Source organism: Clytia hemisphaerica, unplaced genomic scaffold (assembly GCF_902728285.1).
Source record: "Clytia hemisphaerica strain Z4C2 unplaced genomic scaffold, Clytia hemisphaerica genome assembly, whole genome shotgun sequence".
In the NCBI taxonomy this organism is placed as follows: Eukaryota; Metazoa; Cnidaria; class Hydrozoa; order Leptothecata; family Clytiidae; genus Clytia; species Clytia hemisphaerica.
In genome coordinates, this window is record NW_027103824.1 from 190498 (window position 1) to 211209 (window position 20712).

General features: G+C 33.4%; 1 protein-coding gene across 1 annotated transcript; it reads right to left on the minus strand.

Annotated features, from left to right (window-relative positions):
• Window positions 1-5426: 5426 nt before the first annotated feature.
• LOC136806708 (von Willebrand factor D and EGF domain-containing protein-like) lies at window positions 5427-17074 on the minus strand. The gene is made up of 21 exons (XM_067063300.1): window positions 16989-17074; window positions 16546-16635; window positions 15291-15491; window positions 13947-14159; window positions 13338-13397; window positions 12904-13163; window positions 12563-12649; window positions 12219-12385; window positions 11842-11995; window positions 11334-11471; window positions 10938-11129; window positions 10534-10760; window positions 10129-10340; window positions 9586-9875; window positions 8982-9222; window positions 8592-8728; window positions 8157-8432; window positions 7865-7970; window positions 7379-7733; window positions 5937-6004; window positions 5427-5824 (listed from the first exon to the last, which is right to left on the minus strand). The coding sequence occupies exons 2-21, from the start codon at window positions 16613-16615 to the stop codon at window positions 5427-5429; spliced, it is 3852 nt and encodes a 1283-aa protein (XP_066919401.1). The 5' UTR covers window positions 16616-16635; window positions 16989-17074.
• Window positions 17075-20712: the final 3638 nt, after the last annotated feature.

The following is a 20712-nucleotide window of genomic DNA, read 5'->3' on the forward strand; positions in this document are numbered from 1 at the left end:
AAGAGTATGTAGATAGTCTCCCTTCAATTTGAATGAAATGTTAGAATTTAAACGCATTATTTTGATATTTTGTGTTAACTATCTTTCTTTTCTTTCCTTACTGTACACTTGGGCCTGTCCAATTGATTTAGTTTGATTAGTGGATGAAATTTTCCGTGTTTACCGTATTTAAGGTTAACTTTCAAGACAAAAATCTTGCTGAAACTTCCAATCACAAAAATGTTTGCAATAATTAATGATATTCATGACGCAACGTTTTTTACGGCAACACCCCGGTTATTTCCAGTAGTGGCAAATTAGAGCTTAGCAGCAAATTAGAGCTAAAAATAAATTCGTCACTACTAGCAAAAATTAGGGTGTTTCCTTCAAGAACATTACGTTCTGAAAAAAAACCACGAATAAAATTTACTGTCCGATTTGAGATAAGTCAGAGTAGCAGTTACAGCGAAAGTTAGGTAAAAATACTGAGCAGTCTTTAAAAAAACAGCCACACAGCTGCCCGAGTAAAATACTGCATAGTGTCTTAGATAGTCAAGACCCATATATTCATGATATTCACGAAGTAATGTTTTATAAGAAAACACACATAAAAACTCGTTTTTTTTGCCACTAGTTTTGTTGTTTAAATTCAAAACTAGTGAAAAACGCCCTGTTGTTTTTGAAAGCTTCCGTATAAAACATTACGTCATGAATAACATAAATAGATACATTTCTTTTTCCAGGATATTATGCAAATGCATAGGAGAAACTGAATGAGTTGACACCGGTATCAAATTCCTTGGAATTCAATCTTATGGAGAGTGTCGTGGAACAACGGATACAGGCTACGCACGACACGGTGCTAGTACGGCCTGCAAAACTGCTCAATTTACAGAATGTTTTGGAAAAGACATTTGCACTGGTCCAGATGATACCAATTACGTTTACGAACTTCCATGAGAAATCATCGTTTCTTCACTCTGACACGATCGAAATCAATGATTAAACTATCAATTTAATTATGATCGTAAAGTTAAATCCTCAAAAAACATTTACCCCTGTTTTACCCCCTCCAGGAAAATGTTCCAAAATTTAAAAGAATATCTTTACAATCGACCAGCATTGGCTTACTTGATCATCATTTGTCATTACTTTAAATTTTACACCCTTGCTCGAACTTACCCCCTAATTTTTCAGTCTTTGAACTCCCCTTTCTAAGAGACCTTTTCATAAATGCCTCGTATTGAAACAATCACCATGGTAATTATATCTCTTGAGACATTAAATGACTTTTTTATGAATAGAAAGTAGTTTTATTAAAATCCGCTGGAAGTCAATCACCATGGCAATAGCTTTAAAACGAGGCAAGCGATGTTCGTAACGTAATTTATGAAAAGGTGTATTCAGCTCAAAAGTTATATTTCTTAAGGGCTCTGACCGTAGTCAAAAGATTTGTTCATTAGCACTTTTAACAAAAAATTGCTTTTATAAGTTGTTTGGAAATTTATTCTATCAAGAGTAATTAAGAATTTATTTACAAAAATGACGTTATGAACTTTAAAGACGTTAATCAGGTTAATCAAATGTTATATTGTCTTTTACTAAAAATGCTTGCCAAGTTTCAATGGGTAATCAACGTTTTTCTTTTGATATTGTCCGCAAAGAAATGAATTGTTTGAAATTTTTCGGAAAAACTTTGATGTATCAAAAATTATAACTGCTTTTCTACGAAAAATTGGGATGAAAAATTGGTCAAAAACCACTTTTTCAAGATTTTGAGACAAAGAAGCTTTTACAAAAATTTTCCGAAAATCTTTTTTTTAGTTTGCCTAAAGATACACCTTCTAACGCAAAAATATTTTCAAAATCTTTTTTATTTGCCGAAAATAAGGTCTTCAAAATTGAAATACTGTTCTTCACAAAAGTCTTCATTTTCTTCATCATCAAATTTTTTCAATGCGATTTTTGAATTTTCAGATTCAGGAATAGTTGGCCTAGCAGAAAATGTATAATATGCCATCGTTTTGTTGGCTACATCAGGCAGAAATCTATATTTTGTAAATGGCAAATATGAAAATTTTACTATGGTCAGAGCCTTTAATGACTGTTTATGGCCCACTTTTATTTATTAACATTTAGTTGTTTTTGATTAGTTGTGTTGTTATTGTTAATATTTGAATTTTAGCAGTCAATTCTTTGTAATTCTAATTTATCTGAACTAGTACATCTATCTCTTCAGAGGTTTGCCCCTTGAAAATCGAATTTGAGAGAGAGACAGTTGAATCGGAGAAAGATTGGAAATTATTGTTAACAAATTAAGTTCAACAAAAAATGTTTGATTTTGAATCTTTTTTATCAGAAAGGTGAAACGTTTAAAATCATATTTTCCCTGGTCAATGGTTACTTTGTGAAATATTTGGGCTTCAAGTGCGAAAGGTAGAGAGAGTTAATGTACGAGAGATGAAAGTAACGAAAGAAAAGTGAAAAAGTGTGATCAATTAATTGCTATGACAGCTTGTGTTGGAAATTTAATCTTATTTTCGTCCCCCTAGCTTTTTGATAATTTTTATTCGTAATATTTGTAGTTTTTTTAACTTTTGGAGATTCTACAATCTAAATATCTGGGTGTCTTTGAGAACAGCTTGACTTGATCTCGATTTCTTTGGAAAGACGGCATGAAACTGATCGTTGTGGCGATCGCATTAATGAATTTTGTGTTTGGTCAAATGATGAGACTACCTCAATGTAACAAATACGGAGCTACTTTTAAACATAGAATGAAGGGTGATATCATAGTATAAGAAAGCCGCGGCTTTCTTATACTATGGTGATATAAAACGATGGCAGGATTATATTCCACCAAAACATTGATTTTACTGAGAGATGTGTTACTCTATGTATAGAGAATCCAGAATGCAAGTCAGCCTTGTATATCTCAGGTCATGGTGAATGTCATTAAATATTTCCCGTTTTCCAAAAGGGAAATATTTGTTAAAACGGGCTTTCTCCTTCATCATAATAATAATAATTTCCCGTGTCAAAACGCCTTCCGTACGCCCTGACTGACGCCCGTTTTTAATTTCACAGCGAAAAATGCACCCAGTAAAGTATAAGTAATGTATCATGATTCGAGTCGACTGACAAACTATATATATATAATATATGTTACAAGTTCCTTACGGATTCTCAAGCCCGGTTATATAAAACTATTACATAGCAGACCCGACTGACAATTGTTATGTAGCAGGTTGAAACATGAGTTTTTGCTAGAAAGATGCAGTTTGTTTTCACCAAGTTAAACCTTTAAAATAAATCAAACTGTGTGGGTTTCTTTACTTCCAAACAACCTACCAATAGTTTTGGAACACTCCATAATAAAGGAAGATGTGGATTGACTTTCTGGTTACCCCATATAAACACGATGTGACATGAAAGTGAAGAGACATGATTTGTTGGTTATTGTTTGATTTCTTGACTTGTATATCTCATTGCAAATGGGATAGCAAATGACTTTTCATGTATTGCTTGGCTCTACATATGATATACCTCTAACTTTGAACACCTCCAGAATGTTGAAAAAAGCATTTTATGAGATAAGTTTCGATTGTAATTTTCATGGAAATTTTTAAGCGACAGATTTGACTTGGCGTCAGTTTTGTTTGGTTGATAAATCTTAGTAAATCTTTAGCTTCACCATGACCGTGGGATGATTTTCAATAAACTTTTGTTGTTATACACAGTCACTCTTACACATGATGACTCCAGCCATGATTGGTATCAGACAGTCAGAATGTTGGAAAAAAAACATTTTACGAGAAATTGTTGATAGAAATTATATTGACTTATTTTTACGGCAAGTACAAAACGCCTACTACCTACTACTTAATACTTACTACCTACTACTTACTACCTACTGTAAAATAGCTCAAAACGGCTCGAAATTACCTTTAAAATATTCAGCATGTTAAAATTAGCAAAATCTGAAACTTTGGTGGTAAAAAAGTTAAAACTTCTTCTTTTATCGTACTTTGAAGACTTCAAAATATTATCTCTCTTTTATTTTGTTTATGACTTTTTCCCGCGCTTGTTCTATAAAGTTTACAGACGCACTTCTTCGTAGAAGAGAAAAATATTTCCTTCGCACACTTTTTTATTCATGTCAGTTTTATTTATAAGAATCGATCAATCTAAAAAGTTAAGATACTTTAAGTAAGTAGAGCCCTATGTTTCACTGGGTACTTGCTGGAAATCCTTTGACAAGTCTTTGACATTTATTGACAAAATGACCCTTTTGAACCAAACTATTGACAGGGTCGTTAAATATGACCTTTGTAGACTTCATTTTATGTAGCAAAAATTCTTATTGTGCTCAATAAGATGCTTTCAGTATCGCAAGGTAGAAATTTTCAGTAGGAAAATACTACAAAGAGCTGTTTTAGAGGTGTCAATTTGACCATGTCAAAGTATTGACGAAATTAAATTTTTGATAAAAATATTGACACAGTTATTGAATATTAAAAGCTTCGCAAACCAATTCCAAGAAGTATTTTGGCACCAGCCATTTGATATCGAGTTTGATATGATGCAGATCATACAATAGGATAGAGATATATTGACCCCTTATTTATATTACAGAGCCTTTTTTAGACATTTACGTGTATTCTTATCGTCTTAGAATAAGAGTCATAAGAGGGAGTATGTTTAGGAAAAAGGAAAGTTCTTATAATAAGAGTCATAAGAGAGAGTAGGTTTAGGAAAAAGAAAAAATCAAGATGATGGCCTTTTGTTTTATACTTCAGTATACTTATATGAGGCGAAGAGAATATTTACTCACTACGTAAATATGCTAAATATTCTTTTAGATAACACTTTTTTCAAGTAAATATAAAGCAAAGACTTGTGTGTTAGCATTCAGATATTACAAAACCATTTTTTTTAGAATATAGAGATTTCGAACAAGCTAAGGAGAGTTCTGGTCTGTAAAGTATACAAACTGAGTAGGTAGTAAGTAGTAAGTAGTAGGTAGTAAGTATTAAGTAGTAGGTAGTAGGCGTTTTGTACTTGCCGGTAGAAAATCCTTTTAATGATATACTTAACGGACTAATGAAATGGATCTTTCAAACCATCTTTAAACTGTTTTTAATTCTCAGACGTTTAAATATAGACGTCTGCCTTTAAGTAATTAATCCTCTTTTTTCAATGGACATTCTCTGTTTTTTAAGAACCAGACATTTTTTTGTTGAGCCTCAGCCGTTCATGATATTACATTAAATCAATACTTTGAGCCCGAAGCTGTTCTTGAATTTTGTTCCCATTTCGGGGGCAAAATTGAGTTATTTAAGCTGAAGCTTAATAAACAAAATTTGTAAAACTTTTACGGCCTTTACCCTCGTTGCTTGAAATTCAGCAATTCCGGGCTCAGGATCTTTTCAAAATTGTTCTTATGACTAACCTTCTTCTGAATTGATAGTCCTTCTTTTTGCGACACTCATATTCCATTGCCTTGTGATGTTTCGTTCAATTAAACATGTTGCATTATAGGTATCAAAGAATTGCCTTTGTATCAATGAAGAATCCATCTTAGCACCGTACTCTACCACGATTGTCTGTTCAAACGCTATCTTGCCTCCCTCTTCATAAGCCTTGATCCCACAATCTGAATAATTGGCTGCAATCCATAGTTTTCCGTCACCATAAAGGTTTCCATATGTTGAATTCAATGGCTTGCAATCATGACCTTCGCCTTTAAATCTGACAATGTAAGGTAATCCATGTCGTTCCAAATGACTCAAGTTAAATGCTGCTTTCAGTCCGTTTGATTGGCACTCGAGATGAAAATAGGATTCTAGGATTTAAAAAAAAATTAAATTTCTTATTGCTAGTCATCTCCAAAATCCAGAGGTATCTGTTCTTTATTAAAATATGAGTTTACAGTTCAAAATGCATAGTTCACTCACTTTTTGGTGGTATTCTTTCCTTCTCAGTCCTAATGGTGCACTCTTCACCTTTGATTGCTTGTGTGCAACTATAAAAGAATGATCATTCTATTTGTGTGAGTTTTCTTAATCGGGTAATAAAATCAAAGAAACAGCAGTTCATATTGTGAATAGACTTCTTTTTATATAAAATGTATCGAGTTAAATTAGTTAATGGCTGGTGGTAGTCAAAATTTTGTTCTTTTCTTGAGCTTTATAGAAAAATATTTCTAAAATGTATTGAGATTCCTTGGAATGAGCTGATAGTGCCTGGTAGTGATTTTGTTTTTTGAACTAGAGACAGTCGACTACAAATTCAGTTATTTAATACTTTTTGTTTTTAAAGAAAACAAGAAATTTGATAAAATTTCGATGGCATCAAAGCTTACTCTTATCTCTCGAATAGACGGGGGGTCCGAATAAGCAGGGGGGTAGGAAAATTTTCTAAATTCTAATAAGCGGGGGGGATGGAATAAGAGGGGGGGTAATTTGAAGACAGAATTTTTTTAACTGATATCAATTTCAGCAACAAAAAAGAAACTTTAACAAATAAACACGTAAAATAAGAAACAATACTAACAAAAAGGAAATTTTAACAAGTTTAAGGTCTATCTACACAGTAATAAAATATAGAATTTTTCGAATTTAATTAGCAGGGGGAGGGGGTCTTAAGGGCTCTGACCATAGTGAATTTTTGATATTTGCCACTTACAAAATGTAAAGTTCTACTTGATGTAGCCCACAAAACTGTGGCATGTTATACATTTTCTGTTAGGTCAATTACCCTTGAGTCTGAAGATTCAAGAATCGCAATGAAAAAATTTGATGAAGAAGAAAATGAAGACTTTTACCAAGAAGAGTATTTCAACTTTGAAGAGCATAGTTTCGGCAGAGAAAAAACATTTTGAAAAAACTTTTGCGGTAGATGGAATTAAAATTATTTGTCTCAAAATCTTGAAAATAGTGCTTTTTGACAAATTTTTCATCCCAATTTTTCATAGAAAAACAGCCATAACTTTTGATGCATTAATTTAGAAATTTTTCCGAAAAATTTAAAACAGTTCAATTCTTTGCGAACACTTTGAAAAAACTTCGAAAAAAAAAGGTTAATTACCCATTAAAACTTAGCACTTTTTATAAAAGAAGGTAGTACAACATATTATTAACGTCTTTTTAAAGTTCATAACGTCATTATTGTCATTAAATTCTTAATTACTCTTAATGTTAAAGGATTTGATTAAAAAGCAAATTATAAAGGCAATTCTTGGTTAAAGTGTTAAAGAACCTAAAAAACATAACTTTTATGTTCAAATACTAAAGTCAATTTCTCGACTATGGTCAGAGCCCTTAATAAGAGCGGGGGGTGGATTTTTTTCTCTTAACAATCAATAGCGGGGGGACGTCTATTCGACAAGAGTACTTACTTTTTTCCCATGCATCCTTTTGGACATTGACAATTAACACTTGGGTAAGCTCCACATTTAGCACCATTCAGTTTTTCGCATGGACAAAAAACTGACTCGAACATATATGTAGCTTCTGAAAACGTTCCACAAATGTCGGTTGCTCTGATTCTGACATTATAGGTTTTGTTTTCCTTTGCGGCTGTCCACGTTATAACACCAGCGGACGATATTTCCATATTATCAGGAGTTCTTCCAATGAAGTTGAATTTCAATATTTTTTGTTCAGGGTCTGTTACAGGAACTGTGAAACGTAGAGTATGGTCATGGAATGCTTTTTGTGTAGATCTCGGTCGGAAAATAGGAGCAACGTTCTCTAAAGTCAAAAGTAAGTCCATCAATTAAAAATCTACTATAAAATAGACTCCCCAAAGCTTTAAAAAATAAGTATCTTTCCTAATATACGAGCACGATTATTCAAAGAAGAATACGGATTCGTATACTGACCAGTTCTTTCCATAAAAGTGTTGTTCCCACGGCAAACTTGACACCAATCCTCAAAGTTCGGCTCACCAACAGCAATGCAATAATTGTTTACTCGGCAAGAATCAACCTGTAGAGGTTCAAAAGAATCAGGTTTGGAAAAAATGTAAACCACACTTCTGCGACCAGAATAAGTAATAAGAACAAAAATAAACTAGAATCTTTGCCTTCGGTCGGCTGAAAATTATATGGAATAAGTTAAGCTTTGTATATAAAAATTCAAGCTTCTTCTTGTTCGTAAAGAACTATTTCTAACCTTCCAACGACAATCAGTAGTACTGTTGCATTCAACACATTTCGAATCGTACGCTATATAATTTGAACTCTCATTTGAGAAAGTTTCACCATCATTTGATAGTTGTATTGAAACACCACCAACTGGTCTTCCCGGCCGCACTGGGGAAAAGTCAAGGGCAACCAATGGTAGATGTTGTTCGGGAATTTCACAGGATAAGTCTCGGAAGCTTAATAGATCACTTTTTGAAGATAGCATATTTGAAGTACTTCTACCTTCTAAGATAAGTCCATCAACCTGATGCGAATAAAGAATATACATTAAACGGTTGAATCATGCATTAGTTGAAATATTGTTGAATGAAACATTGTCTCTTGAAATAACAAAACAATATTTTCTTTTCCACTCAGCACCAGCTGCTAGTATCAACATTTGATAAGATCCATAAAAACTTACTTTCAATTTTTTCGTTCCACACGCAAGTTTATCAGATTCCACATAATTCTGGCCAATAACACGGGCCCTTAGACAGTCTTGCTTTCGAATATCACATAGACCATCTGATGCAACCCTTTCTAGAACTGGTGGATCCCCTAAAACATCAGGATAAAAGACATACACACATTACTGGCAGTTAAAGTAGAGTGGAAAAGCTGATATATTGTACAATATTAATGGTAGGGGTAAGAGAGCCTAAGATTGAAGATTACCTGAATTCGAAGGTTGTTCAATGATAATGTCACATTTCCGTTTTCTTTTAACACAAACGTAAAATCATGACAACCATGTTAATGGAAAAGATCTGAAGCAACTCTAGTAATGTTTTTAATATATGTTTTACTTTACCTTCTTTGATCGAACAATCAACTGATAAGAATCCAGCATCGCACACACAAGTAGAATTCACACATCCACCGTTACCACTGCAATCATTTGGACATAATGCATCACCGACAGCTTGAGGTGGCTGAAGATTGCCATTATCGTCGGCTGTCCATAACGTGACGTTTCGAAGTGTTTCTTCCTCACACTCCTCCATCATAGCTGCTACAGCAGATATTGTTGAAGTTCTTGAGTCGTCAAGTGCCTTTAGTGTAAGATTTAAAGTGTTGTAAATAATTTTCAGTTTAACTTATAATTGAGCTACTGAATAAATAGCTGACTGGATATTTTTTGTGAATAGTTTTAGGTTACCAGATAAGGGAAAAACCATCTCCTTGTGTTAAATCGCAAATCACAAATCGCAATATAAGTTTTTCAAAAGTTTCATATTCTAATACTTTCCAATATTTTTAAATCATGATGAAGTTAATAGTGGAACCCTCAACCTTTTTACTTATTTTCATAAGCATATATTTTTTAGAGGAATAAACAAACAGAAGAGTTTGAGCACACTTAAACTAAAGCATAATAGTTTTTGCTTCTTATAGAGTAATGAAAATACAAAAACCTTTGTGTCGTCAATACATTGCTGCATAAATGGAGTTATATCCAAGGTTGGTATAACTTGTAAACAAATTTTTCCACTTTTGGATTCTTTTAATGCTCTGTTACAACTTTGCTCGGCTTGTTGTTGAGTAATTCCACTACTGGTTGGAAAGGTAGGTGGTGGTGTTGTTATTTGAGGTGGATTAAAATCATAAATAGACGAAGCAGGATCCTCATCTGGCATTATAATCACATTTCGACCATGGTCTTCAATACTTCGGCGTCTTCTACGGCGTTTTCCACACCCTTGTCCTAAGATTGATAACCATTTGACAGATAATTTTTATTGAATGTTTTCAACCATATTAATTCTTTGCTTTTAGAGCTACTTAATAACTTGTTGGGTGTAATTTTTTTTCCTAAACAATAATAATAATGACGAATTTTAACAATAATAGTACGATTAATAAGGCCCTAGTTCTGAATGTGCGCTTTTAAATTCACGGAGAATAATATGATTATAGATTCGTTGCCATGACGTTATGATAAAAAATAATCCATTTACCTGGAAAGATCAATTCAGCAGGTTTCTTTCCTTTAGTTTGGTATTTTGGACGATTTGCTAGTCCACTGTTATCGCAAGTGATCTTTGAATCATCTGTTTGGTAGTTACCATCGCCTTCACAGGAGCAGTAAGTTGGTATCCTTGTCGAATTACACCTGCCTTCTTTTTCCCCTTGATAGTAGAATAAACTTTCACGACCGAAATCTTTGAATCTAAATTATTCAACAAAAAGTTACTTTAAATGATCAGGAGCATTTACACCCAAGCTAATATGAGTATGAACAGTTGACTACTGAAATCGCTACTTAACTAACGCGCCTAAAAGTAAGCAGGAAAAATATCCGCAAATATCCTGATCCCTTCTACTAGAAAAAAGCCTAATGATATTAATTCTAAGCAACTCACCTATAACTTTCAGTGAAAATGTCCATTCTTTCTCTATTTCCCGAATGGTGTAGATCCACAACATGACCACTTGCAGATGTGAAATCATCATTTTTGTTTCCATTCCAAGTACCACAAAGACCTCTTGTATTTTGATAATCATCCGGTGGAAGTGACACGATGATGTCTGCGAAGATGTTTGCGTTTTTGTATTCAAACGTTACTCTGGCGCCAGAAGGAAAGTTAAGCTAAAAAGGAAACATGATTAAAAATAATAGAACGTATAATAATGAATTGACCAGCAAATATTCTGCTGGATATAGGTCATTAGGTGCAAAAATGATCAAAATGATCGATACAAATGTCACATAGACAAGTATATAATTAGCAGAAAATGTCTTTTTACATTACCATATTTCACTTACGATGAACTTTTTTCCGCCAGGAAGTCTTTCAATTCTGCTACCCTGTTGAGGTTCGACTGTGCTAGCAAACTTTACAATCGGTGCTTTACCAGTTTGACACATATCAACTACCATAACATCGTCGCCCTCTCTGGCTGCGACTCCACAATTGCACGAGACAGATACGTGGCATTCAAAAACTCTGGTATGGACCTACCAAGAATAAAAAACAACTTTTGTCGAAATAGTAAAGCATACAGGGTGCTAATCAGTCCATGTAGTAATTTTGTTTTAATTTTGTTGTTTTTTCAAGTTGATATCAAGGATTTCTATTTAGTATTAGTCTATATGATTAAGTTTTTGACGAGCTTAATTATTAACATTAATTATTTCTATTGTTTTTTATTTATCACTTACCTCAAAAACTCTTGCACCTGATTTTACAAGAATGTAATCTCCAACTTTGTAATGTCGAAACCATTTACCATCAAAAGTAGTGATGTAAGGATCGCCAGTAGTCTTACACTCTTTTGTTGGAGCATCTTTTGCTGTAATCTAAGTTAATGATGACATTAAAAATAAGATTCTATTCTTTTGAACTTTAATATTATCATTGTATTGCTGCTAAAAAGTACATATACATAATATAATTATAATCTAAATCTAACGGCTCCATTAGATACATTACATTTGACTGTAAAAGAGTTTCTATAATATGTCAAATCTATATCAGTAATGTTAACTAATCATTGTAGGGCCTCTGGGTCTCTCTAGTAGTGTTTCACTCTCTAAAGACATTCTTATTATTAGCCTCTCTCCGAGAGGATCTCAATATTGGTTCTCACACTAAAGAAAAGATTCAGCAATACAATACTACATTTTTAGAGTTTTTTTGAACATCGAAACTCAAATAAAAAAAACATACCGTTACATCTGGCAACGGAGATGTACAATACCAATCTAAAGGGTTTGCATGTGTAGGCATGTTAAAGTTAATTTTCAACAACCGATCATTATCAATTATGAAGTCTCTTGTTGCAGCAACGTTCATCTTTTTTGTAACCTCTCCGCGCTCAAATCTAATCATAGATAAAGTGAAACTGACAACTGAATTGAATGGTAATAGTCAGCTTGGTATCAATCATTTAAATTTGTTACGATTTTAATATTTTGCTTCAACAAATTTTAAATGAATATAATTTGCAATAAGGCAGATAAGTTGCAGTTTTTGAATGAAATATCGAATGAGTCATTTGGTTGTTTTGGAAAAAATTAATATGGTTAATAATTTCATTTTCTCACAGCAAAGAGCATTGATCTTTAATTCTTGCATTTTTGTCGTTTTGATTTATTCTAATGTTTACTCCACATGTTGACGATCCCTCGTTACAGACAATGGGTACCGTTGATGTCAGGGTCACATCTTGAGCTGAACCCTGCTCTGATATTACAATATTTGTAGGAGAGATCTAAAGTAATGCAAATGGAACGATAATTACTCTCATTCAAAAAATTAAAATACTAAAATAAGTTTGAGATATTATAATACGAGAATCAAATTTCATAAAGAATTAAGAATCAAAGCAAATAAAGAGAATTACTTTGCACGGTCTTCAAACCTCCTCAGGTAAAGAACAGAAACTTACTTTGATTCCTGCGTAGAAGACATTACTTCTTTTAAAGTCTGATTTATCTTCACTTCCAGCAAAAAAAGAACGAACTTCGCAAAAAATCTAAAATAGGAAAGCAGATCTTGATGATCCGTAATATATGGAAATAAAGCTTATTTGCATATCAAGTGATAAAGAGCTGTCATACTTTATAGGGAAAATAAAAAGTTTTTTGAAAGGCACCTCCTTGAATCAAATCTTTAGAGGAACTAAATATTGTTGAAAAAATGGCCCTTTACTTTTTGAAAAAACCTCCTTCTTTTAGAAAAATTATCCTACTTTTCTACAGCTACAGGCCTGTAAATAAAGTTACTTACGTTTTGATTCAAGCAAAAGGCCCTTTCATTTATTGTTCTCAATGTATTTTCGTTTCTCAGAAAAGATTTTGTTTGATCATTCTCAAGTGGATCTACTTTTAATATCTTGGGTGCTGCCGTTCCAGTAGTGGAATACCAGGTTACATTGTATCTATTGTTAGCTCGGATAGTTTCTATCTCAAAGTCGCATGTAAAACGGATTCTCGAGTTGTGCACATCTACTGTCACTTTAGGTAATGATCTTTGTTTTGGATACTCATCTGTGAACAGAAATTGACAAAAACTTTTTATATTCGAAGTAAAAAATTTATCAAAATATTTAAATTAATATAACTACAAATCTTTCTCCTTCAACGAATAAAAGGTTTCTTAAGTATATAAAGATTGTTTTGTTTGCATTATTTTGTTTGGTAAAAACAAAAAACCTTTCCTACCGTGACAAGGTGTAAATCCAGTAGTTGACGTTTGACCAGCTGGACATCTTACTTCTTTTCCTGCATATGAAAACGGACATGATTAAGGCTATGCTCAGACTTTGTATTGCTCCGATATGGTTTTCTTTCATATTGGTTTCGAGCAAAAAATTGGGTAGTTCCGTTCAGATGAAAAAAGCGGAGCGAATCTGTTTCAATCCATTTTGTTTTGTACCGTGTCCTTTTTTGACGTTTTGAATTTTGACGTTCACACATGCGTTTTTTGAGGTAATTTTGTACCTTCTATATGACGTCATTCTAAATTTTGTAGTTATTTTCCTTCCTGCGTAGATTCTCGAGTTATTTTTGCGATCCTTTAAATAACTCGAAAACTTGAAGGAAGGAAAAATACTTGAGTTAAGATACCAGAAATAATTCAAAATTTTAAAGTCACGGAAAAAAAGAGTTACGAAGTTAAGAAATTGGTTTTTTCGTAATAACTGAGTTTTTTTAACTCGAAAAAATAGCTCGGTTCCAAGCCTCAAAATATATAATAGTAAGGGGGGAAGACAGATTCAAATAACATGATATTCATTGTACTGGGGGTACTTAATGATGAGCATATCTTACCTATACAATAACCAACTGGACACGCCAAAGTCAGCTGTGCTAATTTGTACACAAAGAAATCTTCGTTTTTTACATTGTCTCTACATCTTGCTGCTTGGATCTGGATTTCTTGTAAGCAACAAACCCCTTCAACATTAATACAAGCTTTGACGTTTGTTGCCTGATTATATGATGTCGGGTGTGTATCATTAAGCCAAACAGGATAGCGAGTTCCTATAATAAACAATAGTCAGTGCAATGGATCAACAAAATCCTATAGCGCTTTGTCTTACTTGGTTGGAGTTTCTTTGTGCTTGGTTACAGTAAAACCTCCAATTAACGGACACTCTAATAGGCAGACATCTCTAATTGGCGGACAATCTTATTTTACCTGGCCATTTCTTTAGCGGACATCGATCATCAAACTGATTACCGACTTCAAATTACAATTATACAAGTGATTCATTTAAACTTTTTTAAACACTTTTAGTTTTCACTTTTAGTTTAACTGTAAAAATTGATCTGGGTGGAGGCACTCATATGGTCTGATCCACGACATGTGAGTAGGTTTTTTGATACCCTCTAAATGCACTGTAAGGGTGTAATTTTGATAGAGTGTATTGCAAGGGTCTTTTTTTAGCTAAGAATACTGTATCCAATGTATGTTTGAGGACTGTTAAATTGTAAGTCTTACAGTAAAAATCTGATTTAACTTTATAATTTTGACTCGTTCCCATTTTGATTAGTTTTGTACATTGTGTCGACATCTCAAGCTCATTTGGTAAAATGTACTGTAAGTATACATTTTCACTTCCAAAGGGCTGCATTGTAAGGGTCCAATTTTGAAAGGCATTTCCTTTGTCGACACATGCTGTCGTTTAGAAATCGAGTGCCTCCCCCCCCCGGGAAATTAAATTTACAGGTTTTGAAGCTTTTTGCAGTCAATGAGTTGGTGGTGTCTGATCCATAAAACTGGTACATGACCAACACCTCATGATTCATGAAAGCTAAATTATCGCGTTTTATAACCTTTCTTTTGTTCTTTCATATCCTAGTGTCTCCAGAAAAGCACTTCGGACCGAAATTTTATATTTTTGACACCTTGGCGTTGTCTTATACGAAAACTTGAGCTCATTGGAGAAAATTTAGGCATGATGGCTTGATATGGGCTATGTTTTGTTATTTTTATGGTACGAAAAGATTTTAGCTATGCCCGTTATGGTAACGGTTTATGATTTTACTTGCTGCAGGGGTCATACATTTCAAGAAACATCCAAACTTTATGTAGGTTGTCTTAAAAATACCTTTATATATGTATTTTTGTTAAAATCATAATCTACATCTAGAATGGAAGTAAATACTTACCACATGCGAACTGAGGTGGACACGTTGTAGGCATTTCACTGCCAGCTGGGCTGATAAATCTTTGCCAAACATCATGGTTTATACCATCATCACAAATGAAGCTTCTTGAATTTGAAGGTACAATGTTTCCACTGCTTCGTTGAAATATTGTCGTTGAATCAAAAACATTATAAACATCGGGGTTGCATGGATTTTCCTGGCCTAAATGATTAAATTGCATTGAAAAGTTAATTAGAACCGTCTATTATTTTATTCAAAATCTAAATCGAAAAAGAAAACATAGTATCGATATGTAAAACTAAAGTAGAATGAATACATAAAGAAATAAGTAATAGCTATCACACGGTACCGAGTTTAATATGGGATATATTTTTCGAGTTTAGACTTTTCGTCATATTTTCCAAGTCTTTAAGTCGAGGTCTGTAAAAGTATGATAACTGGTTTATCACCAACTTGAAAAATATCAACAAACTTTTTTCTCTCCATTTATGTCTCCTCTTCTGTCCCTCCCTCTCTCTCTCTCTTCTCTCTTCCAATATTTTTATATTCAATCTTTTACTTTTATTTGGATGAAATCAACATAAAAACATTCGAAAAACGAATCGAATGGTCATTAAAAATAAGATTAAAAAATCATTTTTTATAAACTCTTTTGATAAGTTGTTGTGTAATGGAAGCAAAGAGAAAACTTTTCTAATTATAAAATTGTATAAAATATGATTTCTCGCTTACCAGACCCCTTTTTTGAACGCGGTCTTATATTTGTACGGTACAATATGAAATACAGCATTTATTTTTACGTTTTTAGCCAATCAGATTGGTCATATCTTTCATGTTGATGATAATAATACATTTTAATTACAAATACTCATCCTGCTGTTTGGAATGCTGAAAGAATGGAATAACACATCCCCGAACACACCCCTTTCCACAGACCCGGTGGGATTTTTTTAGCCGGTGGGCGGTTAAACATAACGATCTGAAACTCAATAAGGATTGATATTCTCATATTTTTTTAGCTGGGGATTTAAATTTCATTGTTTTCAAGTCAGAATATTTAGTGGGGATGGGAGAAATAGTAAACTATTTTCAGTGAGGATTGGGTTTATTTGATTATTTTTAGCGTGGATAAAAATTAGAGGATAATTTTCTACCGGGATCTATATTTTGGCGGGTCTGTGAGAAAGGGTTGTATGAAATAATGAGTACACCTTCCCTGTTTATAAAAAATCTCAAATGAATTTAATTAACTAACCTTTTACTAAGCAGGATAAGGATAACATCATTGACCATAGTGTCATCCACAATAGAAAGCTCGCCATCATTAAAGTTTCAGATTCCGAATCTATTGGGAAAAAAAAAAGTTGAAAAAGAAATTTACTTCTTTGGCAATGCTGTAAATGGTGATGAATGCTTCTTTAAGAAAAAACCTTTTTAATAGCTCTTTTAATATGCGCTTAGTAGGTTAGTATCAAATTTGGCATGCTTTTGAAATCTCTAAAAATTCTTAAACAGTCTTCGAATATCTCAGCTTTGGAAAATAATTGAGTCAAAAACTTTGGAGGTATTTCTTAGGACCATAAAAGGTGTATCTCTAAGCCAAATATAGAAAATTATCTGTTAATCACTTTTAATAGAAATATAAATTTCACGATTATATTGTCTATTCATGACTTTAAAAGGAATCAAAATACATACCGAATATTCTACACCAAATGCTGCGACCATTAATTGATGGTTTTAAGATATAAATGATTGAAGAAATATTAAAGACTTACTTATACAGACTTTAAAATTCATAAGCAGTCATAAACAATAGCCTCATTTGCATGATAATGTACCTCTCTCGTGTTATTTGTCGTCACAATGGAGGTATTCCTTAATAAGGTTATTGCAATACAAAAACATCAATGTGAAACGCCTCGTAAATACGTCATAAACGTAATACATCTCAAGCATTGGAAAAGAGGAAGAATATGTATTAAAATATTGAGTTAGTGAATAAGACTTTTTCGTTTGTCTAACATCCTAGCTATTGCAAATATGAGCATGTGTATCTCCAGGGTTGCATAAATCTTCGTAAGATACGAGTCCAGTCTGCAGAAATATTCTCAACACCCCTTTCTAAAAGACTCGGTAGAGTTTTTAGGGTTAAAAATAACGGACCAAAACTCGATGGAGACTTTTTGTCAAATATTTCATATGGCTGGGGATTTGAATTCCGTTGTTTTCGAGTCAAAAAACCCAGAATGGTGATGGAAAAAACACAATATCTGGCAGTGAGCATTTGCCTCTCTGATTATTTTCAGCGGGGACAAAACTTGGAGTATAAATTTCGACTGCGGACGATATTTTGGTCAATTTTTTCAGTGAGAAGGGGGTCCCAGTGGGTCAGTGAGAAGGGGGTGTTTATCAGCCATATATTTAAATATTAAAAATTGACAGTATTGGCCACTGAGTTCTCAGTCATAACCAATAGTATCTTGGCTTAAGAATAAAGTTTAAAACGTATTTTATTTATCTCTAGTCTTATCAGGGGGTGTTTTCCACCACATTGGCATTCTTTTGCTAATACTTTTATATTCTAAATTTTGTTCATTAGTATGAGCCTTTTTCACAAAATAAAATTCACAAAATTTTTAAACTCAGGCAAATTAAGGCCTGTCCAGATTTTTCAAATTAACCTCAATTTTTTATCACCGTTTTCACTTGTCATATCATATCACTTCATACATCAAAAGAAGCGTATTGGAGTGTAGATCACTGGAATGGCTGTGCCATAATTAATTTTTTCACCAAAAAAAAGATATTAGGCAAAAACCAAAAAATGCTGACGTCAGCAAAACTTGTTTTTTGAATAACTCCAGTTTGGCTTATGGTAAAAACATGAAATTTGGACCAGAGTTGCAAACCATTAAAAGGACCATTTTGAAAAAAAAAAATTTTTTAATTTTGCTGACGTCAGCACTTTATTGCAAAATTTCGTATTTTGCTGATATCTGCTGACGTCAGCAAAATTTTGAAAATAAATTATGCAAAAATGTTCCTATTAATGATATGCAACTTTTGTCCAAATTTCATGTTTATACCATAAGGCAAACTGGAGTTATTCAAGAAACAAGTTTTGCTGACGTCAACATTTTTTGGTTTTTGCCTGATATCTTTTTTTTGGTGAAAAAATTAATTATGGCACAGCTATTCCAGTGATCTACACTCCAATACGCTTCTTTCGACGTATGAAGTGATATGCTATGACAAGTGGAAACGGTGATAAAAAATTATGGTAAATTTGGACATGCCTTAATTTGCCTGAGAATTTTCCTCCCTTTCCTCCCGCTAAGGGTCCAAGGTTCGATAGCCGGGTGGCATCTCACGTCATCCTGTAAATCTATTGCCCCCTGGGGTAGAATGTTTTTCAAGAATGATGACGAAAAGAATAAATAGCACTTGTATTAAGTTTCAGGTTAATAACATCTCTAGATAAAAAATAATTGATGTTTGTGGATAAAACCCCTTGATAATACGAGAAAAAGGCAAGTTAGCTTGAAAAAATAAACGAGATGTTGAAATAAAAATATTGAGCAAACAAAGCAGGATGAAAACTCGTGTGTGTAATTTTCCTATTTGTTCGAATGAGCATTTTTTCCTAGAATTATATTCTTCCTTTAATTTCCTCTGCTGCTTCCTTTTCATCTAGAAAAGTATATTCTTCCTGCTTTTAAGACGTTTAACAATCTTTTTTCAAGATATTTTAATTTAGCGTTCAGGATAGCTTGTTCTAAAGAAACTATTCCCAATCTTCTTATTTCGACTCAAGTAAGAAGTGGTCGAAAATTAGCTCGACTCAAGTAAGAAGTGGTCGAAACCTAGTTCGACTCAAGTGAGAAGTGGTCGAAACTTAGTTCGACTTAAGTAAGAAGTGGACGAAACTTAGTTCGACTCAAGTAAGAAGTGGTCGAAACTTAGTTCGACTCAAGTGAGAAGTGGTCGAAACTTAGTTCGACTCAAGTGAGAAGTGGACGAAACTTAGCTCGACTTAAGCAAGAAGTAGACGAAACTTAGCTCGACTCAAGTAAGAAGTGGTCGAAACTTAGCTCGACTCAAGTAAGAAGTGGACGAAACTTAGTTCGACTCAAGTAAGAAGTGGACGAAACCTAGTTCGACTCAAGTAAGAAGTGGACGAAACTTAGCTCGACTTAAGCAAGAAGTAGACGAAACTTAGTTCGACTCAAGTAAGAAGTGGACGAAACTTAGTTCGACTCAAGTAAGAAGTGGACGAAACTTAGTTCGACTTAAGCAAGAAGTGGACGAAACTTAGTTCGACTCAAGTAAGAAGTGGACGAAACTTAGCTCGACTTAAGCAAGAAGTAGACGAAACTTATTTCGACTCAAACACCCCTGTATCAGTGGCCCGGTGAGATTCGCCCCGGTCGATAACCCGGCGTAAAAATCGAGTGAAGAACAATGGAAATCTCAACCCAGGCAAAAAACGAGAACTTTATCAAAAACCCCGACGAAAACTGATTTTTCTAAAGTGCCAAATAGCACAAACCCAGGGAAAAATCCTGACTTTTGACTTTGCCCGGTATTAAAAAAATACCGATTTTCTTGACCCAGCGACTGAAATCTCTACCCCGGTGGATATTTCTCATTTCAAAGTCACCCCAGTGAACTTTTAAGACCCAATGGGTTATTTAGACTTGGGTGTACTCAAGTAAGAAGTGGACGAAACTTAGTTCGACTCAAGTAAGAAGTGGTCAAAACATAGCTCGACTCAAGTAAGGATCGGTCAGAATTTAAGTATACTGAAGTTAGAAAAGTTATTATAACTCAGGTCGACTCGAGTTCGGAAAGTAGTCGCAAATTTACCCGAGGAAAAAGCCGCAATTTTAGTAAACTCAAGTAAAATGTAACAGTCTCTCAAATCGTGTTTTACACAAAATAATTTATGTGTATTTTCTTTACACGAAGCCTTTGAGTCTATAATTAGAACTCAACTGTTTTGTGTTTGTGAACTTTTGAAAAAAGGAAGATGGTAGAAAGGTTTCACTTCTTTTTGCCTTTTCTTATGAATTCTTTACTTTTGACCAGCACTGGATTTCTAAACAATGGCATGTGCCGCCGCCCAAAACTTGGCTTTCAAAATCGAACCCTTACAGTGCAGCTCTTAATCGTTAAAAAGGTACCCTTATAGCGAGGGGCAAATCACTAAAATAAATCTCGTACACAATTTTATAAATCAAAAATAAATCAAAAATAAATCAGAAATAAATCAATAAATCAAAAATAAATCAATAAATCAAAAATAAATCATGAATAAATAAAAATAAATAAAAAATCTTTCGAAAAAAAATTGACTTTCAACTTTTTTTATTTTTTCGACAATGATTTTGAGTATAATTTCGTTATAATTTGAAAAAAA